Source organism: Numenius arquata, chromosome Z, assembly GCF_964106895.1.
Source record: "Numenius arquata chromosome Z, bNumArq3.hap1.1, whole genome shotgun sequence".
NCBI lineage: Eukaryota > Metazoa > Chordata > Aves > Charadriiformes > Scolopacidae > Numenius > Numenius arquata.
In genome coordinates, this window is record NC_133616.1 from 50,855,265 (window position 1) to 50,879,948 (window position 24,684).

The window sequence follows — 24,684 nt, forward strand, 5'->3', positions numbered from 1 at the left end:
TGTATTACACAGGTGGACAGAGATTGTGTGTTTCCTGTAATCTGGCTCTGTGCAAGCTGGGGAATGTTGGTGGAGCCATAAGACTGTTTGTGCTGTGGTTGTTAGCTGGAGGAAACTTTTGTTTCCAGACAGTTACCAAATGTAGAGGTAGAATTTAGAAGTGTTGTACAAGCTTGACATCTGTATAATGATGTGGCTATTAAGGAATGGGTGGAAGTTAAGTGCTCTAAAATTATTTACTGTAATGATAAGACATGGTTAGTAGTGATGCTGACACAATTTTCTTTCTTGCCAACAGAGTTTCAGAAGCAGGAAGTCATGAAATCCCATCAGAAAAGCATGCAGCTCTATGACACACCCTATGAACCAGAAGGCAGTGGTGTGGAATCTGATTCTGAAAGTGTGGTGAGTCACCATTTACAAGAAAGCAAATTGCCACAGGATGATGACAGACCTTCAGATGAGTATGATCAACCATGGGAGTGGAACAAAGTCACCATCCCAGCTCTGGCAGGTAGGATTCTTAGATCCCAACCAGGAAATCCTCTCTCACACTCATGGCATATATACTTTTCTTTGGAAGAAATCAAGTATTTCTGCTATTTTTGGGGGCAGTGGAAGGGGGAGGGAGAGAAGGGAGCAGAAATCTCCGAAAAGCAAATGTGGGTAGTCTCAAATCTTTACCTGCTGCAGAAACATGCACTTTTTGTTTGGTGCTTCAGCTGACTGTCAACCATCTCAGCACTTTGTTCATGTTAGTAAAACCTCTGTTCCTCCCACTCCTTGCCCCTACTGTCATTTTAATGGACATGGTGTAGGTAGTGTTTGTTGATGAGTGGCTCTATGACGAGGGAGTTGCTTTACAAGGTCCTTAAATTGTGGGGCAATTCTTAGAGTAGCAAGACAAAAAAGAGCTATGTAACATGCATGCAGTAACATGCTTCTCCTCAGTGATGAGTTTCTTGGTATTTGGAGTATTTTCATTGTAACTGCAAGCATTTCTGTGGATATGTAGAACTTGTTTTTGGACTAATCCTTTAGAGCTGCCGACGGTCTCCCACATCAGAACTTGTCAGTCAGGGAGATCTGACACAAACTGTTTTCTGTCTCTGTGAATGTCTGTGCTTGGTATTGGTTACACTGGTCATTTTTTTTTTCCCTTCTGTTGCTTTGCAGAAATGGCTGAGGGGGCCTTCACTCAGTGAGGATACGATTCTAAAGGCCAAAGCTTTTTCTTTCGTAGAGCCCCTGTGCCCAGCAAAACCTAGCGGTACCAGTTGGTCTGACCATGTTCCAGGATGCTTTTGTGGAGTGCTAGAGTCATACATGCTTTATCATATTCCCCTCAAAGGCATGTTCTAGCGAACAGCTGCATCTAGGAGTAGGGTTGTTCCCCTTCCTTTTTAGGAGTCAGCTTGGCAGAAAGCTTGGAAAGGAGAAGTGGAGGGGGGGCAATGATTGTGGGGATGAGGATGGAAGAGATGTGGGTTTGGGAGGTAGCCTGGAAGAAGCATGAAAGCAATGATTAGAAAGCAAAGATTAGGTAAATGCATTAATGATGCATTTACCCTCGGTAAATCCTGCTTGACAAACCTGTTTGCTTTCTGCATTGAAACTGATAGATCTGTTAATGGAAGGAGAGCAGCAGTTGTCGTCTATGTTGACTTTAGCCTTCAGCATGTTGTGCTGTGGCATCAGCTGTGTTACCTGGTTCGGAATGCTGTAGCCTAGATGGGTGGACTACTAGATATGTAAATATGCAGGAAATCTGTCAGGGTCATTAACTTCAAAGGGTAGTGCTAAGTGATTCATACTCTTCCTGGAGTCTGGTTATAAGTGTGATTCCTCAGGGGATCTGTTCTGGAACTCTTCCTGTTTAGAATCGTTGTCAGTAACCTGGAGGAGGAGGGGAAATGCAGCTCATCAAGTTTGGAATGATATCAAAAGGGGGTGAGAGTGCGCGTGTGTGTGTGCAGCTGCCATTCAGTGGGACCTGGACAGGCTGGAGAAATGAGCTGACAATAAGCTTACAAAATCCAACCAGGACAAACTCAAAGACCTGCATCTGGAGCAGACTGACTCCTTGAAATTATATGGACTGAGGATGGGCTGAATTGCTGGGTTACAGGTTTGCTGAAAGGGGCTTAAGGAGTCCTGGGGGAAAGTGGACTAAGTGTGGTTAGCAGTGCTCCTCCCCAGCAGTGATGAAGACTTGAAGTACCCTGGCCTCTGCGAACAGGAGCATAGCCAGTAGATCAAGCTAAGTGACCGTTCCTCCTTACATCACATATCTTCGACAACATGTGTCATGCTGTGTCCAGTATTCTGATGCAAGAAAGATGTTGATAAATGTTGATGTCAGCAGAGAGCCACCAAAATGACAGGAACTGCAGCACATGACTTGTGAGGAGACGCAGAGAGAATTGGGCTTGCTTAGCCTGGAGAAAAGAAAGCTTTGGGGGGATGTAATAGCAACTTTCCAATGCCTATGAGGAGATCTTCAATAAGATGGAGCCCCAGGTTCTTCACAAATGAGCAGGTGTGTGATGGGAAGATGAGACATAAGTTGAATCAGGAGAGGTTCTGACTCAATATGGGGATTTTTTTTTTTTCCTCTGCAAGGATGGTCAAGCATCAGAACCAATTGTCCTGGAAGCTCTTGCAGTCTCTGTCTTTATATTTTTTCATCCTGTGTGAAGCGATGACTGGATAAAGTTCTGAACAACTTGATCTGATCACATAGCAGACCCTGCCTTGAGAAGGCTGGACTAGACACCACCCGTGGTCCCTTTCCACCTGACTTATTCTATGTCTTTGCAATTCTGTGTGCCATGATATTGCCACGCTTCAGAAATGAGAAGTAACTTCTCTCCACAGCTGTACAGGGCTACTGTTCTGTAAACAGTCAGTTGTGACAATACCCTTCTTGAGTGTTTCTGACCTGATTCCCTAATAGGTAGAAATAGGTAGATAGGTGAAAGAAATGTGGTTCTCTTCTAGCAGAGTGGTGTAGAGCAGTGGTGATCTGTTGTGAGAGTGATTCTGCCTCTCTGCTTCATTCGTGCTTGCATCTTTATGGTGTGGTTTATTTGAGTTTGTTTCCAAGCCAAGGTGATATCTCCAGTATCCATCCTGTGAAATGTGGGTGGGAGCAAGAGATGTATGGATGAACCTGAAGCAGCTGCTCAAAAAGAAACCTCTTGCTCAGCATCACCTTTCCTCTTGTTGGGCTCCTATGGAACAGAAGAGGAGGTTAGAGAAAACTGATTTCTACTTCCTATCAGCATGCTTTGCTGTGGCATGTGAGCTGCTAGTTAATCTTGTGGAGTTCCAGGCTCAGTCACTTTCTCATTAAGCATATGCTAATAATTCTTTCAAGCCTGGACCTAAACCAGCATCCATTTCTACTGGATGCTGTGCAGGTAAAGTAGTCTCTTTCCCTAAACAGCATGAACACAAAAGTTTAACCTGCTTGTGTGGCTTTTAGTAGGATATACAGTTCTGCTGCTGAGCTCTGCCTGGTGGAAGCAAGCTTTGATTCAGGTTTACCTGTGCTGGCTTATCCCCTTTTGCTAGACCAATTAATATGCTTGTAAGACTTATGCTGGCAGATTGCCTGGCTGTGAGATCCTGGGTATGATTTAGGCTATCTATTGTGTGTCAAGATAGTGATACATCTTTGTTCATTAGCCTAGGTTTCCAGTGCCTCAATGGCTGTTTTGCACATGCTGAATGTCAGTCTAGGGTATGTGTGTAAAGCTGCCAGCTTTGTGTGTATGCTATGGCATTGGTGTCTGCCTCAGTTCAGTAGATACTTCTGTGCCTTTTCATGTGTGCCTGAGATGGCAGTAGTGCTGCCTTTTCCTAGAGCGTATGTGCAGCCTCTGTCTCCTGACAGGTGAGCCTTACTACACAGCAGCATGATCTGCAGTAACTCTGTTGTAGGGGTAGGGTGTCTGCTACCTGGAAGGATCCACAAGCATGTCCTGCAGAACAGGACATCCAGTAGGGGCTGTGCAGAGCCACAAGCAGTGGATTTGCAGTGGGTCTTAGGCTGCTCTCTGTATTGTTTTCCACAGAATTTCTGTATTCTCCATTCCAGATTCTGGAGGGGTTTCCATCATTTTCCCTTTGCCATGATGTCTGCTTCTTGCCCATCTTTCTTTCATTTGTGGTTTTCTTTTCCCCTTTCTTTTGTCCCACAGAACTGCATCTACGTCTAGACTCTCTCATTCATCTTCCTACCTGATACCTGGTCCCAATCTGTTACCTTCTTACATCTTGGAATTTTTCTTTTCCCACCTTCAGACATCTGCTCCCTATCACCCAAGACCCTCTCCTCTTAGCTGTGTGTGCATTTCTGTCCACAAGGAAGAAGGATGGTGTGCTTCCTCATTCATCCCCAACCTTTGAGCCCTCTCAGCTAGGCCAGACACCATGGGAATGTCTGGGTTACAGTGACTACAGATTTCTGTTGAAGAGCTCCTGCAAGGAGCTGACTGTGTTAGCTGAAAGGCTTCCAGTTATTTTTGCCAACCTGTCCATTGTTTACTTGGCTGGAGGCATGTTCAGCCATTCTTGCGTGTATTCTTGGACAGTTTGGGGTTAGAGCTACTTTTGAGCAAAGCATATTTTGTTTGAAGGTGAGAGGGTAAGTAGAGCCCTTGGACTGCATAAAGGGCAGGGAAGAACAAATGATGAGCAGGTGACACGGAAGTCTTCGAAGGTGGAATTCTTTAGGGCTATTTATCTCTCTGCAGCTTGTTTCTGTGGTTTAGCATAGTATAGGGATTCTGTGACACTTCTTACATACTAGTTTTGATAATTTTCCAAAGGCTAAGAGTAATATCAGAGTTATTGTGAGCTTCCCACACAGGGAAGGTGATTGTGTGCTACCCAGAAGTAATTTATCTTTCGATGTATGCAAAATACCTAAACAGAAACTTCATTCTTTAGCAAAACTGAGATACAAACTGTGGGACCAGTACACATCTGTCTGCAGTGAGGTCACACTTTGCAGATTTCTCAATTAGTAATACAGCAGTCACAGAAATGGAGTATTGAGGATTAAAAGTTATTGTCTTAAGAGTTATATGTGTGCATATGGAAATCTTAGCCCTTATTCTTCATGTATTGTGCATGTTATATGAAATGGCTGATTTTTAATTCATTGAATGCAGTGAACAAATCTACTAGTTTCTACTGCATATCTTTTTGTGCACAACTCATTTGGTGTTATGTCTTTGAGCTCTGTAATCATCTTCATGCCCACTATTTTGGTCTTTATCAGGTAAATTCTGAAGTCGTTTTTTTGAATGTTGATTTAAAAAAAAAAATCTCAGTTTTATTGATTTTTTTCTTTATCTGTAGTTTTTAGTTTGTCTACATGTAACTGTAAATTAATAAGGCACAATCCATCCAATATGAGGTTTGATGACTGATCTATGTGAAAATATTCTTCTAAGCATTATGTAGTTAACTTTTATGAAAGCACACTAAATTAAAATTAAAATATTGCTAATCAGGCCTTTCCAGGCTGTCATATGAGAATAGCAAACCTTTGGGTAAAGGAAATGCATGTGAAGTCTGTAGAGCCCATCTTAGTGTTGCTTTACAAAATAAGTGTTATTTCTGTTATGAAGAGGGAGATCTGGTACTAGTTTTCAGCACTGATAATGGAGTCCTTGAAGGAGGATCTGTAGATGCCAAAATTGATCATCTCTGCTGCCTATAAGTGCTGTTGCACAGAAAGCTGGTACGTATGACCATAGGGGACTTGAACCAAGGGAGTTCTGTCATGCTTCCACCAGAGGGGTATGGCACCAGCCACAGAGCAGAGGATAAGAGGCCAACCACATAGAGAGTGAGGAAGGGTCAGGTATGCAGTCAGTTCTATAATTGTAAAGGCTATGTAAACAGAAGCTGCATGGAATTGAGCTTCTGAACCTTCACTGTGTATACTACAACTTCCGTGTAGAGAGGGCTTAGAGCAGCAAAACTCGCATATCACACACGATGACAACAACATTGCATAGGTTAGTGCCTGATGGGGTATTGCACTTGTCAGTTTAACCTGCCTGGATATCCCTTTCAGACTGCTTCTTCCTGCCAATTTAATTCACAAAAAAAAAAAAAAAAGAAATAGGGCAGGAGCCCAGAGACATATCTGAGCTTTTCAGACAGAGAAAACATTCAGAAGCATCTGGAATTTAACTTTGTGCTATTTTTGCAGAACAGACCCTGCTTCTAACCATCATATTGTACAGATATTATTGTTTGCAGTCAGAACTGAGTTTCATGTTTGCTTTGTGAACTGACTTTTTTGGTATCTGAAAGATGTTGCATGGTAAGAAGCTGACATTAAGTTCACCAGTTTGCACAGACTTCCCAAATTCCATCTAGGTGTTTTTCTTACAGCTGAAATAATAATGCTGTTAATATATTATGTCACTGGCAAGTACATATATGAAATGTTTCTCCTTGTTATGCTACTCAGCTTTCATTATCCAGTAATGCGGTTAAATCTGAGTTTCCATTTTAAGAAATAATCAGCATATTTCTGCCATGAATACTTCAGAATATTATTGAACATATTTGCCCAATTTTTTCAATAACTTGTGCCTACTTTCTCTGAGTAGAGGGGAAATTCAGAAGTGTCCTAAGCCCCATAAGGAAGACATATGAAAATAACAAAAAAAATTGCTCCAAAACATGTCTCATGTCCAGCACATCTCTGTTCTGTTCGCATTGTCTTTTTGAAATTACAGCTGTCTTACTGTTGTATACAGCTGCTTTAAAACAGGGAGTACTAGTAGCCACGTGCCTAACTGACTGTGTTACAGTAAGTTGAGTTCTAAATGTATGAGATCTACAACATGCTGTTGTAGGGAGTTCCTTTAATTGTCCTTGCAACTTTTTCTCTGATCTTCCTGTTGAAACTCACAGAAGAGCTGATTGCACTGTGTGTGTTCGTGCACACTGTTTGCCTTCTCCTACAGTGAAGTTTTTTTCTGCCTGGTCCCTGCTAGATGACCTTAAAACAATAATCCACCTGCAGCTAGGAGTGTTAGCTTTTGATGAAGAAGCAAACCGTAGAAGGCAGTAAGAATCAGGAAGACGCTGTGGGTAGCTCCTTTCACTGTTTCTGTCAGTATCCTGCACTTTAATTTTTTGAAATTAAAGATATGTAGAGTCTGCAAGTGTAAGTGTAGCAAATGCAGAATGAGGATGCTGACATCATTAGTATGTGCTCTGCTACAGATGTAGCAGTGCTCTAGGACATTACAGCTTTGCAAACTAAGTCCTACTGCTTTTCTTGGAGTAGTATAATTTGTGAGAGAAACTAACAAATCCCAATCTCCCTTTTTGTCACTTCGTACCTTAGTGTTTCACGACAAAAGCTTTGTGCCAGCATTGTATAAGTGGATACAGTTTTGATTTATTGCCAGTAGTTCTGATGTGGGTAGACGGGTGTTAGCTGTTTGTATTTGCACCCAGATCACTGTTAGGATGGTTCCACATAAACTGAGGCAAGCTGGATTCTATATGTTCTCACTGGTTTGTTATTGTAATTATGGCAAGTGAGCGAAAGCCTATCTTTGTTACTGTTACATGTTTAACAGTATCATATCTTGGGTGAGAAAGTAGCAAATGTTAAGATAAACACTAATTATTGTAAAAAGGTTCAGAAGAGTGTGGGTTTTATTATTGGAAAGGCAAGAGAGTTTTAGGACTGTATTTTGCATAGTGAGAAACACCTTTACATGATACATATAACTTTGGAGATAGACGACTATGTTTTAATGCTACTGGGTGCATGTTTATTCTCCCTGCAAGGTGTGAAACCTCTCGAAGTGCTACAGCTATTTTAGTCCTTGTTAACCTTGCCTGGAGAGGTAATTATTGTGTATCTTGCAGCCCAATTTAATGGAACGGAGAAACGGCAAGCATCTCCTTGTCCCTCAAATGACCAACGCAGGCAGTTAAGAGCACCTGGAGGAGGCTTTAAACACATCAAACATGGCAGTCCAGAATTTTGTGGGATCCTGGGAGAGAGAATAGATCCAACTATTCAACTGGAAAAGCAGATGTAAGTAAGCACCGTAATTGATCTCTAGCTCTTGGCCTCCCCACTTACAGGAGCAGCAAGTGTCCCAGATCCTGCTGTCCAGCTCCCCCACCTCAGTATCCTCCAAGTCAGTACTCACAAAAACCTATTCTTATTCTCCAAAGTGTAAGTAACTTTTGTGGGGGACAAAATAGAGTTAAACAGGAAACTCATCTCAGGAACAGTGAATTTTATCTGCCAAGTATGTGCAGCTATTCCACTTTGAACCACATTGATTACATTGCATTAGGGAAAAAGGATGTATATCACACATATACAAGTTGTGCTTTAAAACTGCACAAATTCCATATATTTGCAGCTGAGTAGAATGTTTCTGGTACCTCAGATGTGTCTTGCATCTGGATGTAACACTGCTCCAGGAAGAGACTGATAAAACCACTTACAAAGTTTTCAGAAAAGACTCTTATTTCTACTCTGATAGTGTCAAACTTGAGGGTGGTATTTAGAAGCCATTTTGCCAGCTCAGACATCTCGGGAAGTTCCCTAGAGTGAATGTCTGGTATCCACAAGGGTAGCCGCTGTCTTCCCTCATTGTTACCCTTCCTTGAACCATTTGGACAGACTGGCTTGCGTGATAGAATGACCCACTGTCCTGTATCATACCGAAAGTGCAGCATCATAGAAGGGGCCAGAATCCCCTGTTACATAAAGAAAGAAAAATTTTCTTGTGGAGCAATTTGCACAGATATTTGTAAGCACTGGGGAGCCAATGGATTCATACAGTAAAGTGAGTAAGCTATGTCTTGAATCCCTGAAGGCAATCCCACTCCAGACACTGTCATTCTAAGTTAGATGCAGAATTTATTTTCACAGGTGAGGGAGGGCATGACTTAGCATGGATGTGAGTGTGCTTTTTGTGGGAATGCTTTGTTCCTGAATGATAGCAGTATTGAGAGGATTAGCAATCATTTTGCACTTCAGATCCTCAGTAGGAGAGAATCCCATCTGTCAGTTGCATCTGAGAGAAAGTAGTTCCAGAAATTCCTTTTTCTTTGACATTTTATTTTTACATGCGATATTTGGGAACTTAAACTTGAAAGAGAGAATAAAATCAACCGCATGGTGTCATATTCCATCCAATTAACCTCAGCCTTTGAACCATCTGCTCATTGACAGATTGTCGATGTATCTCCAACAGAGGAATTAACAACCACTATTGTGAGATCACTCACTGATACTGTTAGGTAAATTACTAGAAAGCTATAAATTTGATTGTAAAATTTGGTGCTCAGATTTGGGTAGTCCAGCCCACTGTACCCCCAAAAAATATATTTAAAATACTGCAGGAAGTTGAGCATCTGTTCATTAACTTCTGGCTCATAAATATATTGTTGTGTAGTTCTCTCTTGTAGTTGATAATAACTGAAAACTGCAGAGCTGGTTTTGCTTCCTTTAATTATTCATGTGTTAATTGCATGAGGTTCAAGGACAAAACTTGAATGCAAGGTTAACAATAATGTATCAGAAAATTGAAAACTTTAGGTTTATTGTACCTTAGAATATTAGGTATTATTATTTACCTTATTATTATTCATAAGAATTCAAACTGCTCAAGTTTAGCAGCATCAGACCTCTCCACAGCACATGCCAAACTATTCCATCTTTCTCTACAAAAATTGAGTCTGCTTTTGTAGAAAGGAGTACAAGATCTAGAGGAAGGGAAGCGTGCAAGTTGAAAAGTGGATAGGTAGGTTAAGAGGTTTCCCAAACAGGCAGAAATACCAAGGTGTGATAATATATCAAGCAAATATTTTTAGTTGCTTGTGATTTAGAAATCTGTAACTATGAACTTAGTAATGCATGGACCCAGGGGAATTGAATGAATTTGTTCCATTTCCTCAATAACAGTGAAAAAAAGAAAGTGTGTTCTGTTGTTTCCATTGTCTTACTGAAAATTAATCCCTCCCAGCCTTATATGCAAGATCTGGTGACTTCCTGTTTTGCTCTGACCAATTCAGAAACAGAGTGGTGTTGTGCGTTATATGAACTGTAATAACCGATTATACTTGCTGTATAATTGATGCAGCTGTCCTGTCTTCAATGGAGCTGTGGCCACTTAGTGGCTGAAACCTGAGCACTGAGAAAGTAAGGGACATCAGGAAGGACATTCTATAAATCACAATCAGGATGTTTTCAATCTTGGGAGGAGATCCTGGTAGAGATCGAATGTGTGATTATGTTTGAATTTTGCTTTCAGGTTTGCATTGTGTGACTACGTTTTCCAAGATATCTTAGATGACATGCATGTCTTCAGGTTTTTGTGTCCCATGCTTTTGTATGGGTATCTTTCACAAGTTGTCGTTTCACTATTTTGTGATCGCATCATTAACATTTGAATCTTTGACCTTTCTGCACAATACTTATATGTTGATATTTAAAAAATAGACACACCCAGTGCAAAAAGACCCAATGCAGTTGAAACAGGAAATTAGTCAGGAACTTTAAGCTGATTATAGCACTACGCTTATCTTGCAAGCTAGCTAGAACAGGAGCAATCTGAGTCTCCCATTTACATGGGCATATGATTCATAAGTAATTACACTTTTGCATGCTGCTGTTTACTCTCAGCCAAAACAGCTTCCAGGCATCACTTCTGAATCAGATGTTCTGCCATCAGCAGTTGTCTTCAGGCTTCTTTGGGGTTTTTTCCAACTGTTTAAAAAGCAGGTTTTGCTTCCTGGAACCAGCCCTGCATTCTTTTTCCATGAACCTCTCTGCCAACTGTGGAACATGAGATCTGAAGAATACATGAGACCCTAGACTCTGATATTCAGAGGGAAGTATATCTCCCTGGTTTTGGCTAAATCATATTTAATTTGGTTTTATTTGGCCCTTTTGGGAGAAAAGAAAGAAAAAATATTTATAGCTAATAGGAATAACTTGTAGACTCTCCCAAATCTATTTTCTGTTTTACACTTAGTGTTAATATTCTTCCCTTACACTCAGAATACAACCTAGTCTTTAAAATGCTTGTTGAGAAATATTCTTCAGCAGTAAATAATGGGAGATAGGGAGAACACTACCTGAAAACATTCACATCTGTGTCTCAATTCTATTTATGAAGTGATGGAGCTGTCAGCGCCTCCCTTTCTAGCCTGTCTTGAATATACAATAGTATAACCTTGTTTTTAGCTTTCTCTAAAGCAGACTTTGGTTTTAACCTGTCACACAATGAATTTTTAATTTGAGCACCAACTTTTTTTAGCATATTCATCAGATTTGACAATGAAACTGACATTAGCACAAATTAGTTAAGAGCATGACTTCTGTCAAAGAGATCCATCTTGTCTTTATTCACTTTTTAGTTGGAACATCTCCCTTAGAGTGAGTTCAACAAAGAAATAAAATCACAACAAATGAAAGAAAACTTACTTGCACAACGCTGGTGATAGCTCCTGGTAATAACAGACAGAGAGCACTTCTGATGAAGCATTGTACTGCTTAGACAGGCGTGGTAGTGTCACATCATGCTTCAAAGTGTATCTGGCAATTGCAGGAAGGGAGAGATCTTCCTCAGAGTTGTAGTTGCTTGAGAAGCCTGGGGGAAGCATCAAAGCATTTACTGTGAGATTTTAATAGCTGATACAAAGCAGCACATGCTGAAGAGGTTCTTCAGTTGTAGTGGTCAGTTTAGTGAAGGACCCACCTCTCATCTCCCCATTTCCTTTCTTCCCTGAATTTATCATACCCACTCCACAGACCCACAGAGATTTACTTAAAGCACTCTGAGTTGTCACAGCTGTGTTTAAAACAAGTGTCTTTGTTACAGATACTCACACTTTATCACTTTTTCTCCTTTCTCAAAGATTTATTTTAGCAAAACTTTTCCACTACTAACTGTTCATATTCTTTAGATGTTATTTTCTTTTTGTTTGCTTTTGTTTGTTTTCTTTTTGTTCTTTTGTATACCAGTTTAAATACTGATATATCACAGGGATGAAATAGAGTAAATGTGTATCTTGTGGATCTACTACTTGCAAGATATAATTTGTTGCTCTGAGTGGGAATTTCTTACATAAATATGTACAACAATCCTGTTGCATGCTCTCCTTATCTAATTTTTTCCTTCAGCTAACAGGAACTACAGGCCTCCAAGTTGCAAAGTTAACTTCAGATAATGCAAGCAATGTGCTTTTTGTTCATAGATGTTAGATCTTAAAGATATCCAGGTGATATTAACCAGTATTGATACCTTAAGGAAACAAAGTATTGAAAGGAGTATGGGATGGAACATGTGTGTGTATTAATATCTCTGCTTTTTCCTAGATGGTATCATGGAGCAATCAGTCGGACAGATGCAGAAAACCTGTTACGTTTATGTAAAGAGTGTAGCTACCTTGTAAGAAATAGTCAAACAAGCAAGCATGACTATTCTCTTTCACTGAAGTAAGTACTTGTCAGGAAAACATAATAAACGTAATTTATAAGCCATAACTTCTATAGTGCAAGAAGAGAAAAAGATCCAGTCTGTTGCTGCACTGGTTGAGCTCAGAAGGGCACCCAGAGAATTTGAGATTGTCAGTCTGCATGATGTATAGTGACAGTCATTGAATTAGGACCTTGCAATTCGGGGATGTTAAGAGATTTATAGTCTTTATTTGGTGCCCATTTAACTAAATAAACTTGGATTATTTTTTTTCTGATTCTGATTTGAAAGGCTCCCGCTACTTCTGCTTCAGGCTTGGTAAGCAATTGTATCATTTGGGGGTTTTATTCTTTTTGCTTCATACCTGGAAGAAAGGCTTCATGTGGTTTGCTGTGGTAGAGAGGTACAGTATTGCTACAACTCTTGAAAGTAAAAAGCCCAGGATCAAGGATATCTACAGAATTAGGAAGTAAGTGTCGTTCCAATCTTAGTGCTGCTTTGAACTTCCCTCACCTACCTTAGGCTGATCAGGGTACGTTACAGATGTTGGCTGCAACGTATCATAGAACAGAATCATAGAATGGTTTGGGTTGGAAGGGACCTTCAAAGATCATCTAGTCCAATCCTCCTGCTAGGGGTAGGGACATAAGCTCACTTGCATTTCCAGCAAAGGAAAATTTTCTAGGTTTTCCTTGCAGGAGAAAAAGAAGCCCCTTGAGGAAGGAGGGGTGGAGGCATTGCCCTCTACATCAAGAAATGCATAGATTGTGAAGAGCTGTCTCTTAAGAGTACCTACAAGCAGGTTGAAAGCTTATGGATGAGAATTAGAGATTGAGGCAACAAAGGGAACCCTGTGGTTGGTGTCTACTGCAGGCCATCCAATCAAGGGGACCCTATTGACCAAGCCTTCTTACTGCAGGAGGCATTGTGCTCTCAGACTCTCATCCTGCTGTGGGGACTTCATCCACCTCAAAATCTTCTGTAAAAGTAGAATGGTAAGCTGTAGGCAATCTAGGAGGCTTTTGGAGTGCATTGAGGATAACTTCTTAAGCCAGGTAATAGACAGCCATACCAGAGGGGATGTGGTGCTGGTCCTGGTGATCACCAATGCAGGTGAGCTCATCAGTTACATCAAGAGTGGAGGCAGCCTGGGCTGCAGTGATCATGTACTGGTGGAGTTCACAGTCCTGAGGGGTATGGGTCAAGTTGAAGGGTAAAGTCAGGACCCTGAATTTTAAGAAAGCAAAATTCCAGCTGTTCAACGAGTTATTCAGCAATTGGACCCCTCTGGGAAACAGCCTTGAGGGACAAGGGAGCAGAACAGAGCTAGCAGATCTTTAAGGATCTGCTTTAAACTTCTGTTTTATTTTGCTGACGCATTTATGATGTGTGAAATGAAAAGTACTGGCTGCAGAGCATCTAGTAGCATGCTGTAAAGACACACTTGGGGTGATACTTGTTAATAAAACTGTAGCACAAAATTAAGTCTGACCAGCCATGTGTAATTTACTCTCATTATAAACTTGCAACCTTGTAAGCTATTTCATTAACCTATAATAACTGCATTAGGATATGGTTCTTGAATCATAGCTCTGGAGTTGGTAGATGCTACAGTGGAAAAAATTAGCAGGTCTTCTCTGTGAGTAACTCCTGAATGTCCATGCTGGTTAGACTATGCCTCTCACTTCTTGCGAAATTTGCCCTGCTTCCTTGTTGTATGTCCTGCTCTGATATGGTCTGTATAGCGTCCCTGCTTAGCACATACTGTATGGCCTGTGTTTCCATGGAATGACATCTCAGGAAGTATTCTGTGACACTAACATTAGAGAGTGCAGGTATATGCTAATATGCAACTACTGGCTTTCAAGCTGACTGTAGTTTTAATTGTTTCCTGCCATGATTTCACCAAATTCATTGCTGCCCAAATTGAAGCTGATGATAAGAGGTTGTAGGGAACATAGGCAATTGTCTTAAGCCCCACATTTCATGATTCTGTTCTAGTTGTTGTGTTCTGTGGCTGCCAACTTTTTGATATCTGTTTCTTAGAGGTCTTTTGATTAGATGTATACTGCCTCTGTTTCCCAAAAACTGTGTGAGTTTCCATGCTTCTGGTAAAATTATAGTAACTTCGATTTGATCTTCTATGCATAAACTGCTTTCTGGATAACATGTTACTCTCCACACCTTACTATTTATTCTCTCTTCTTGTCAGTTCATTTTCCGTACCTTGAAAATTAAGGGGTGTCTTGATTGCCAGACCCATTGTGGTATGTTTTGCAGGAAGGACTGAGACCTTTTTGCTAATTGTAGATACAGCTCTGTCTCCCAGAATGGATCAGTGAAGCTCTATTTGGCTTGCTGCTAGGTCCAAAGGCATAAAAGTTACTTATCACAGTCAGTAAGGCTCCTTGTGCCCTATGGCTACCCTCCAAGTCTACCCCAGCAGGCTTTGTATATTCAGACATTTCCCTTACGCTTTCATCTCATAATTTAATCCCACTTCTTCAATGCATGACTTAACATAGGCAAGCTGTGACTGAGCTCTGACCTTGTGAATTGAAATGCCAGAATGATCTCAGCAATGCCTTAAGGCTGCCTGTTATCCCATGGGACTCTAAAGGTCTCTAGATCAAGTGCTGTCCAGCCTGATCCACTGATGATAGTAGGCCCAAGCATGACTATCCTCAGACTCTCCACACCAGTTAGCCAGAGACCACTGTGAGCCATACAACCGACCTTCAGTAGTCTGGAGAGGCATAAGAGCAACACGGGCTTTTACTTTCTGACAGAACTGAAGGGCTAATGTCCATAGCTATTTCCGGTTCCCCTCTACTTGAAGCCTGTCTTGCCCTTGCACCTGCATGCTTGCTGATTTCTGTTAGTGTTGGGTGATATGCTGGTAATGGAAACTAGAGTCGATGTGTTCTCCGTGAGCTGTTGCATAGTGGTCTGAAAGCTCTATGAAGCAAGGTTGTCCTAAAACCCTTTGACTGGGACAAAATTGTTTGGGTTCTGTTTGATTTCCATTAAAGCACATAGCTCCTTCTGTTGGCTTGTTGGAACCAAAGGGAAGGGGCTGGAGTTTGGGACCACTGCTGCTGTTGTATGTCCTTGAGCTGATGTGTCTGTTCAAATAGTAAGTTACCTGTGATTCACAAGAGCATATACTTGGCAGCAGTCCTTGCCAAAAGCAAGAGAGAGGAGGACAACAAAGGCTTCCTAAGAACATCTGAAATAAAAAGATTTACTGGATTTCAACCATAACATTTCTTAGCTTCCCCACCACTGTCAAACCTGCTTCTGACTTTCTACTTTTCTTCCTATGTTGTTCCTAAGAACATTCCCTTTACCCATTAGGTAGGGTAATTGCTAGGATAGAGCACCAAGTCCTTTATCAGCTGTGTGCTCTCATGGCAGGCTGAATGAGACCTTAAGGCCTGCTGGATGTGTGAAGACCAACCTCCCTCAAAAAAGAATGTTGTAAAACTTGTAAAAGCAGGTGGAGTTGTCTTGAGCTAGGACCCTCCACATGAGAGGCTGGAAGACTCTCTACTGTGTAGAAGAAAAGAGAGTACTACCCCAAGCTGGGCACAGTAAACCAAGTAAAACCTATTGGTGTCAGGTAAATTTCATAGGTTTCTTGGCTTCTTTTTTGATCTTTTTTCTTTAATAGTACAGCTTTACAAATGTTTCAAATTGAATTTTTTGTTGAACTAGAAGCTCTACTTAGTGGTTTCTGAGAATATACAAATGGTAAAGATTAATCATGGACTTCTAGAGAGAATCTAGTTGGAAGTGGACCTCTGGAGGTGTCTAGTCCAATGCCCTGCTCCACACAGGACATACTCATCAGGATGCTGAGTGCCTTGTGCAGGTGAATTAGGAAAACTTGTGAGGATGGAGAACTCCTGACCTGTCTGAGCCTGTTCCCAGAGCTGTACCACTGTCATAAAGAAGCAGCTTTTCCCTATGTCCAGTGGGAACTCTTTGTTGCAGCTTGTGCTTGTTGACTCCGAGAAACTTCCATCTTCTCTGTAATTCTCCCATTTAAGCAATGGATGACTGCAACCTGAAACCTTCTATCTCACCTTTTCCTCTCCAGACTGGACAGATACAGTTCTCTTAGCCTATCCTCATACATCATGTGCACCCACCCCTAGACCATGTTTAATGGCCTGTTCTGGACTTGCTTCAGAGTTGGCTTCACTTTTTTATGGGCAGCCCTCACACCTATTACAGACACAGATGCAGCCTCACCAGTGCTCTGTAGAGGAAGCAGTCATTTCCTTCCAGCAGGTGGCTACGCTTTTGCCACACAGCCCAGGGTGCAATAGGCCTTCATGGACAGACCGCTGAATCGTGTTCTGTCCTTTCGACCATAGTTCCTTTTCTGGACAGTCATGCCCCAGCTTGCACGGCTCCCTGTGTTTATTCCATCCCAAGGGCAGGAGCTTTCTATTTGCCTTGGTTGAATTCCATTTAGGCTGCTATCAATAACTTCTAAGTCACATTCTTTTTTACCCACCTTCAGTGTGAGTGTGTCCGCCCCAAAGGCTGACCTGTAATGATATAGAGGAGATGCTTTTTGTTCATTTTTGGAATTCTGGTAGCCATAGACATCATATATGGTAAGCTCAATGACTATGTACTACACAAACTTAAGCATCTGCATAGATCCTTATCAGGGAAGCAATAGGTGTCTGTCATGTATTCATGGCTTGTAGCAGTTTGTTTACATTATATGCATTTTCTTTCTGATGTGTCATTGCCCTTTCTGCATTAAAGTATACGTGGAAGATTCTTCTCCAGTTCTTGCTATACTCCTGAAATTGGCATGCACCTGTAATTCCATTAATTTATCTGCACAATTTTAAGGCGTTTTGTAGCAGAGCAGATGCATAGTGAACTGAAGGAAGGGAACAATACATCTCTCCTTATAATAAAGTATTTGAAGATGCCACCCACCCTTGTTTAAAGGAAATAACTTAGAAAGCAGTTATGATTCAAGAGAGATTTTTTTCTGCTAAAAAATTGATATTTAGAGCAATATTTTAAGTTTGTAGAGCTATAATTACAATGCCTGCAGTGGTTTCTGCTCACTAGAAACTGTCACTTCATCAGAGAATTGTTGAACAAATCTGAAAGATAGGAGCTTGATTGTGCTACAGGCACTTCTGAAGGGAATGCTGCATGTGCTAACTAGAAAACAGCAGATTTCAGAGAAGCTGCTTTTAACATGGCATGATTTGTTTCTGTGTCATCTTAAACTTGATTTCCTTGCTGACATAGACTGACTGCAGTTTTAACACTATTGTCTTTGTCCCTGAACACACTTGGAAGAAACAATGATTTTGAGCCAGAAAGGGAGTGGGACATCAAGCAAGCTGTAAAAAGCCTCTAGGCCTCATTTTAACATCTTGAAGTATAGGGGCTGTCCTTTGTTCTTGTTTTCTCCTGTCTAGACTCTTAAAATAGCCTACCTGACATGCTAAAGAGAGCAGACGCTGAAGGGTCACTGTTGGGAAGAGATGAGGTCAGCTCTACCACCTGTGGTACTATGGCAATGTGGTGCTACCCATCAGAGTGGCATTATGTTGGATGGGTTGCTTTTGCAGCAACAGACAGTTACCGTGTTACCGTGTACTGGTTAACGTGTTAGCAGTTACTGTGCTACTCTCCTCTTACCTGTGTAATCACAAGCTTTTCCTCAAAGAGGCAGCATACTGTGCACGCAGGCAGGTCATCTAGGAATAGAACACTTCTGGTGTGGAAGTCACAGACTAGCTTCTGCCTGCAGAAGGGCTGCAGGATAGCAGCCTTTACTCAGTATAGTGCAGGTGAAAGTCTTTATGCCGTTAATCGTGGGAATGGGCTCATCTAAGGAAGTTTTCCCAGTGGAAGCCACCAGGTTCTGCACATAGCCATGCTCTGGGCAGTTGCTGCAAGGGTGGGATGGGTGTGGTCTGTCCTGAGACATCCACAGGACAGGGCAGGCCTTTCCTCACCTGAGTCAGGGTCATGGCCTGCCCATGCGCCTATGAAGAGACCCTCAGGCCCCTGGCAGGCCAAAATCAATGATGCCTTTTGTCTCAGAAGTAAAGACTGGCTGTAGTGAAAAGTGAGTGTTCACAGGAAAACACAGAGGGACAGGAAAGGGGTTGTCTTCTGGCACACATCTGGACCGATTCCAGGGTAAGACAGCCTTGCACCTGGATCCAGACAGCACAGGTGGTGAAAACAAAATACTAGCTTAGGCTGCCTTTGTGTCAGACTGTCCATGGGGGCTTGCAGCTTGCAGTCACTGTCTGTCAGAGTCCGGCCACTGTCTTGGTGTGTCACCCAGCAACTACTTGCATTTTGATCTCCTACGTTCCCCTACCTCACAAAGGAGAGCCTGTCGTGGTGCTGCTACCCTCTTCACTATGCACAACATGAGCTAACGCTTTGTTTTCCTTGCAGGAGCAGTCAAGGTTTTATGCACATGAAACTGATGAAAACCAAAGAGAAATACATCTTGGGTCAGAACAGCCCTCCCTTCGACAGTGTTCCTGAAGTCATCCACTACTACACCACAAAAAAGCTGCCTATCAAAGGAGCAGAACATTTGTCACTGCTCTACCCTGTGGCTGTGCGGACCCTCTAATAATCTAGTCTCACCCCTTCCTGTGGATGGGAGGTGAGAAGTAAGCTGAGTTGCGCATAATTCATTGCTGAAATTCAGTGTTTGAGTCTGTGATGGAGAGTGGCAACCTTTAGTCTTGGGAACATGAGCGCTCTGCAGAGTTGTGTATGGGACTGTGTGTATAGATTCTTATGCTGCAGCATGCCTCTAAGACTGCTTCTACATAAGAGAAAGAAATCTTATTTTAGTGCAAGCAGAACAGATAACCTTCCCAGAGCTTCTCTCCCAACAAAAGTTCTTCCTCCATGTTTTAAGAAGAATAAACAAGTTCTACTCAGCAGTAAAACACCAGCAACTTTTATTGTCTTACTACCCTAAGAAACTTCTCCATGTGAAAGAGTAACCTGACTCTGAGGGACCTTAAGGATATTCTTGGTGGACCTGAGAAAGAGTTACCTAGCAGGCAAGTCCCTGCGTCTCTGGTCACTTACCCTGGTGGGTTTTGTTTTTTTTAATGCAGCTTTTGGGGATAGTTGAATGTTTTGGGGATAGTTGAATGAAACTATTAGGCACACAATCTTAAAATAATTTTGTGAGAGTAAATCATGGTCAATTATTTATGAATAGGGAATGTAATTAAAAAGTAGTTTGTTATATATTTTTATCTTTTTTGGTACACTAATCTCTTAAGGGTTACTGTCTTCATTTGCAAGTTTTATTCATAGATGCAGGCAGCTACTTCTGTTTGGGGCAGTTACACCGTAATGTTTTAAGTAGTTGAGAATGAGTCATTTTAATATGTGGCTGAGTATTTATGCATGAGGGTGGTCAAAGCCTTTAGCAATCATCACTTGCTCATTCATCTGGATCAAACAGTTGTCGTACTGAAGTAGCAAACTAACAAGTGCGTGTCACACTGCCTTTCCATAAGATGGCTTTTGCAGCTGCATAATTGAGAACTGTGGTATGTAGCAGAGCAGAATTTGTTTTTCTGGTGTACCAAGGCATTCTTAAAATGTTGTCCCTTGACACATACCTTCTGGCCAGTGTTCATTTCCACCATGAGCAGAAGCCTCCTGCTGTATTTCAGTCACTGTCAGCCAGAAGCAGTTCAGAAGCTGCTCTGTACCTTAGTTATGCTAACTCAATGCCCATCCACTTGAGAGAGATTTTCTACATGCTCTGTGTGCTTGTTGGATGGGAAAAGTGAAAAAAATAGAATTGTGCAAAAATTGGAACTGGGGAATCAATAACCTCATAGTCCTCACTTTGTGCCATCTCCTACCTATGTCTAGAATGTTGTGCAATAACCTATCAGCTGTTGTAGCAGCAAACTGGTTATATGCAGTTTATGTATTTTACAGACTGCAATAGGACTGTGAAATTGTGTGTTATTTAATTCAGCTTTCTTACCTATTACTCCCTTTTATGTTTGCTTAGAAAGAAGTGCAAATCTGAAAATTTCAGTGGAATAACCACTTACTGCCTGTAAACATAGTGCTTCATTGTATTGTCGAATCTGATAAGAACCTCAAGGATTTCCCATATAATGTAATTGGTGATGAATGTTCTGCCTCCTTTTAGGCCTGCCTTGTTCTTTATATGACATCCAACACGGTTCGAACAAGAGTGGATCATACATATATGAGGAGCCCAGTGCTGATCCGTGCAGCAACAGTAATGGATCAAACTGTTCCTATCTCACACAGAATTTAAAGCTGCATTGGAATTCGTTCTCACTGGTTTTCTGAAAGAAGGGTGGCACAATGTATAAAGAGACAATATTCCTCTCCAAGTGAAACCAAACATCCCCTTTTTCATGTACTCACCTACATGCACTTTTTATTTCCCTAAAATCTTTGCAGAACTCTTCATTCTCCTCTTAACATCACCCGATTGGCAAGAGCATGCAGGCACTTTTAAGTTAGCATATTGTTATCTCATCAGAGTAGGAGTTCATGAATGTGGCAAAGCTCTCAGAGATTAGGTATCAGATTGCATCTGCTGAATCTTTGCCTGTGTGAGCTCTGGCAACTCCATTATGCCCCTTGGGACAGAAATATGTCATATTTCTTATTTTGCATGTTGAAGTGCATTTTTTGAGAATTTGGCATTGTTGCTGTTCTATGGCCTGTTTTTCTTCTTCTGTAACAGAAAAGTAAGCCCCTACTCTCTCCTACAGCAATTACCAGTAGAATCTAACAACATTGTTAACCAAGGCCTTCCCAGGCTTCTCTAAACACATTGTCCTTAGCTCATAGAGATGACTGTTGTACCAAAACTTTCTTGTCATGAGCCTGATTGAAACTCAGCTGAAGCCAGCAGATGCCGCTTTATTGCTGTCTGCAAATTTTGGGTTGGGATCCCTTGCTTCATACAAATCAGGTGAAGATGCATCATACACTGTGTATACAGTTTATTACAGCTTCAAGGATCAGATCAGGATCCTTGATTCAGCAAGAGGAAATCATCTCGGAAAATGTTGCTTATCTGTGGAAAGTTTTATTCGATTATTTTTTAAAAAGACTTCTAGAAAGTATTCAGTAATTGCAGAATAAATAAAACCAGGATTTTGTTTGCACTGTAATGTTGTCTTTGTTTATTTAAGTGATTGTATGATATTTTTCCAATGAAGGAATATTCTTCCCAGAATTTTTAATGTATGGTGAAAATGTGGTGTGTTGCAGTGTGTAGTATTGCATATAGGTGGAAGATCTCATAGAGTTCATGCCTATATAGCACATTAAAAGTTTATTTTAAAAAAAATTATATACCTCTCCCTTTTCTTTCTCTAGTTGTCAATGTGTGCTCAGATTATCTTCAACAGACAATAGTTGAAGTGGCCTTTAAGAACAACTTGTGTTTGTGTGTCTTAATTGTGTAGTGAAAATAATCATTAGGCTATAATCTGGTTTGGAGTCTGGAAAATCATATGGCTCAGTTCTGCCCTGAGTAATTCTCTTGACAATGTGCACGTTTGCAAGGGCTGTGCCAAAACAGCACAGGTACATGTGTGAATGCCTTTGCTGTTCAATTTCTTGAAATGCTCAAGGAATCCAGTTATTGCTGTTTACAGCATAACACTGGTGAATCGCTTTTTGCAGACTTTAGGAGACATGTTAATTAGGCTTCTATTTTAATTAGTATTTCACAGTGTGATGAAAGTCCCTGAGCTGTGAACATCTGTATGTAGGAGAGTTTTAGTGGCCAAAATTACATCTCACAGCTCCTTCCATAATTGGAAAAATTGTTATGGTTTGTGGAAGTACAGTCATTGATTCTGTACTTGATAATAACAGTTTATTCTCTGACTTTGAAATTAAGTCTTTAGATCCAGGACATAAAGGTACAAAACACACATTTCCACCTTCTCAACCTTCTCAAAGAGCATGGAGTGCGTCTATGCTCTGAGAAAAACTGGTTGGTGCTTTATGTGCTGCTCCTCACCATCCCAGTGAGATTCAGGATTTACCCTTTCTCTTCCCGTCATTGGCTCAAGTTGGCAACACGAACACTGTGTGGCAATGGTGGTGGAGGCTGCAAATGCCATCTTTCATCCAGGCTCTGATTTCATATTCACTCTGCTGCACTGCTAAGCTCCACTCTAGGGTACTCAGTTGGTCCTCTGCTGCTGTTAGTTATTCTTGTTGTCCTAAGGTTGTACCTAAAACAAGCAAAGTCTTAATGCATGTTTAAATAAATAAATAAAACCCACCCAACAGACTGCTGCACCAGCTCCTTGGAGAGGGGGGGAAAAACAAAATAGAAACAAAACAGACCTGTCTGCACTCCTGGTCTGAGTGAGGGTAGAAGGGAATGAACAGTGGAGAGTAAACTGCTTTTCCAGTGTTCTTTCCTTTTTAATGATCTGCAATGATCCCACATAAAACACTGCTAATTGCTTCTTTCTATTCTTTCTTGCTGGAGTTCCCAATAAGAAGGGAAGAAGAAAGGAAGGAGGGAAATGCCAGCAGCTCAACAAAGTTGTTGGTCTGAAATGAAGCAAGTAGAAGGCCTACTTAAAAAGGATGTTCATAGGTTCCAAGTGATGACCATGTACAATCCTATTTCTGCAGCATGTTATTATCTGCCTCAGGCCTTGAGCTTACTCTGAAAACCATGTACCCACAATTCAGAATTGCTGTGTTGACCTGGACCTTGTAGTTAGCTCAGTGACAAGATCGATCCAAACATTGCCTGTGCTTTCTCAAGTGTCTTTCAGGGTCCCTAGATTGCATTTATTGTTGCTGACAATTCCAAGACACAAATAGAATAGCTTAATTGCAGCTCTGCAGGGCTCAATTTTCTTTCTAAGCTTGTCTTGGAGATTGTATTGGGTACAGGTAACAGTTAAGTGTTCACACCTGCAGCAGCAGTACAGGAAAAACAAAGCGTCGCCTTCTATGCCAGACTATCAGAGCCTTCCTTGGTCCTGGTATTGCCCCAGGTGGCAGACAGGGCCCTCAGTGCCTACCTATACGCAAAGCTGATGTGGCATTTGTCATTGACTTCTGTTTATGGGGTCTGTGCAATTACTAGAGCATTGCCTACAGCACTATGAAGCCACAGAAAAATCTCAAGGTTCCTACTGCCAGCCACACCACTTGAAGAAGTAACTTTGAGGGACTGATATCAGCATCTCCTCTGTTTGAGTCAAGCCACTTTCCCACCAGAAAGGGACTGTTTACCTGTCAGCTAAAGGTCAAAGTGTACAAGGCTTAGACAAACCAAGACTTTATCAAGAGTAAATCCAAGGGCTCTCCTATGTTTGTGCCTCGAACAGAGATCCTGGACTGGCTATCTATGCCTGGCAGTCCATATTTTGGAGACGACTGCTAGCTGTTGATAAAGTAGAGGGAAATTCAGAGGTAGCTATACAGAGTGAGTTTGATTGGCACAAGGAATGGGACAGCATGAACTTCCTTGAATTCCATAAAGGCAGTCCTGCACTGGCACCTTGCAGAAGGACAGACTGAAGGGTCACCAGTGGGAGAAGAGTAGCAAGGAGCTGAACACAAGTCAGCAATCTGCCTTTGCAGTCATGCAGGCCTACTGCAGTCAGGACTGTGTGGTGGAAACGTAGCCAGTAGGTGGAAGGAAGTGATTATTTCCTCTACAAAAAACTGGTAAGGCTGCATCTACATGCTGTGTCTGGTTTGGGTGGCTCCAGGTACAAGGAGAGATGTCAACAAACTGAAACAAGTCTAGAGCAGGACCTCTAGGAAGGTCTGGGGGTTGGAAGACATGATGTATGAGGACCGGCAGTGGGAATCAGGCTGGTTTAGCTGGAAGAAAAGAAGGCCAAAATGGGGTACTCCAGGGTCTGGGTACCTGGCCTACAAGGAGAGGAATGTTGCTCTTACTTCTAATCTGGTGCTTTGCATCACCTGAGGCTGTTAGTGGCTTGAGCTCTCCCTCCTGTATTGCTCTCTAGTTTCCCCACAGAAATTCTGAGAGGTATTGTTGGAGCTCACCAATGCTGTCCTGGTGGTGCAAGCTCAGAGGGGCAGAGTGGGTGGTAGGCATTTTGGCAGAACCTTTCTGCTGTCAGTGAATTTGGTGGAGGGT

General features: G+C 41.6%; 1 protein-coding gene across 2 annotated transcripts in view; it reads left to right on the forward strand.

Moving 5' to 3' along the window:
- The window catches only part of SHB (SH2 domain containing adaptor protein B), a 49,633-nt gene extending 27,759 nt beyond the window's left edge, over nt 1–21,874 (forward strand). Inside the window, exons 3-6 of one of the 2 annotated variants that reach the window (XM_074166527.1) lie at nt 299–514; nt 7,918–8,089; nt 12,395–12,514; nt 18,954–21,874. In XM_074166527.1, coding sequence (XP_074022628.1) covers nt 299–514; nt 7,918–8,089; nt 12,395–12,514; nt 18,954–19,137 — 692 coding nt within the window. In that variant the 3' untranslated portion in view covers nt 19,138–21,874. The remainder of the gene's footprint in view (nt 1–298; nt 515–7,917; nt 8,090–12,394; nt 12,515–18,953) is intronic. The other variant, XM_074166526.1, reaches the window with a different exon arrangement.
- Nucleotides 21,875–24,684: the final 2,810 nt, after the last annotated feature.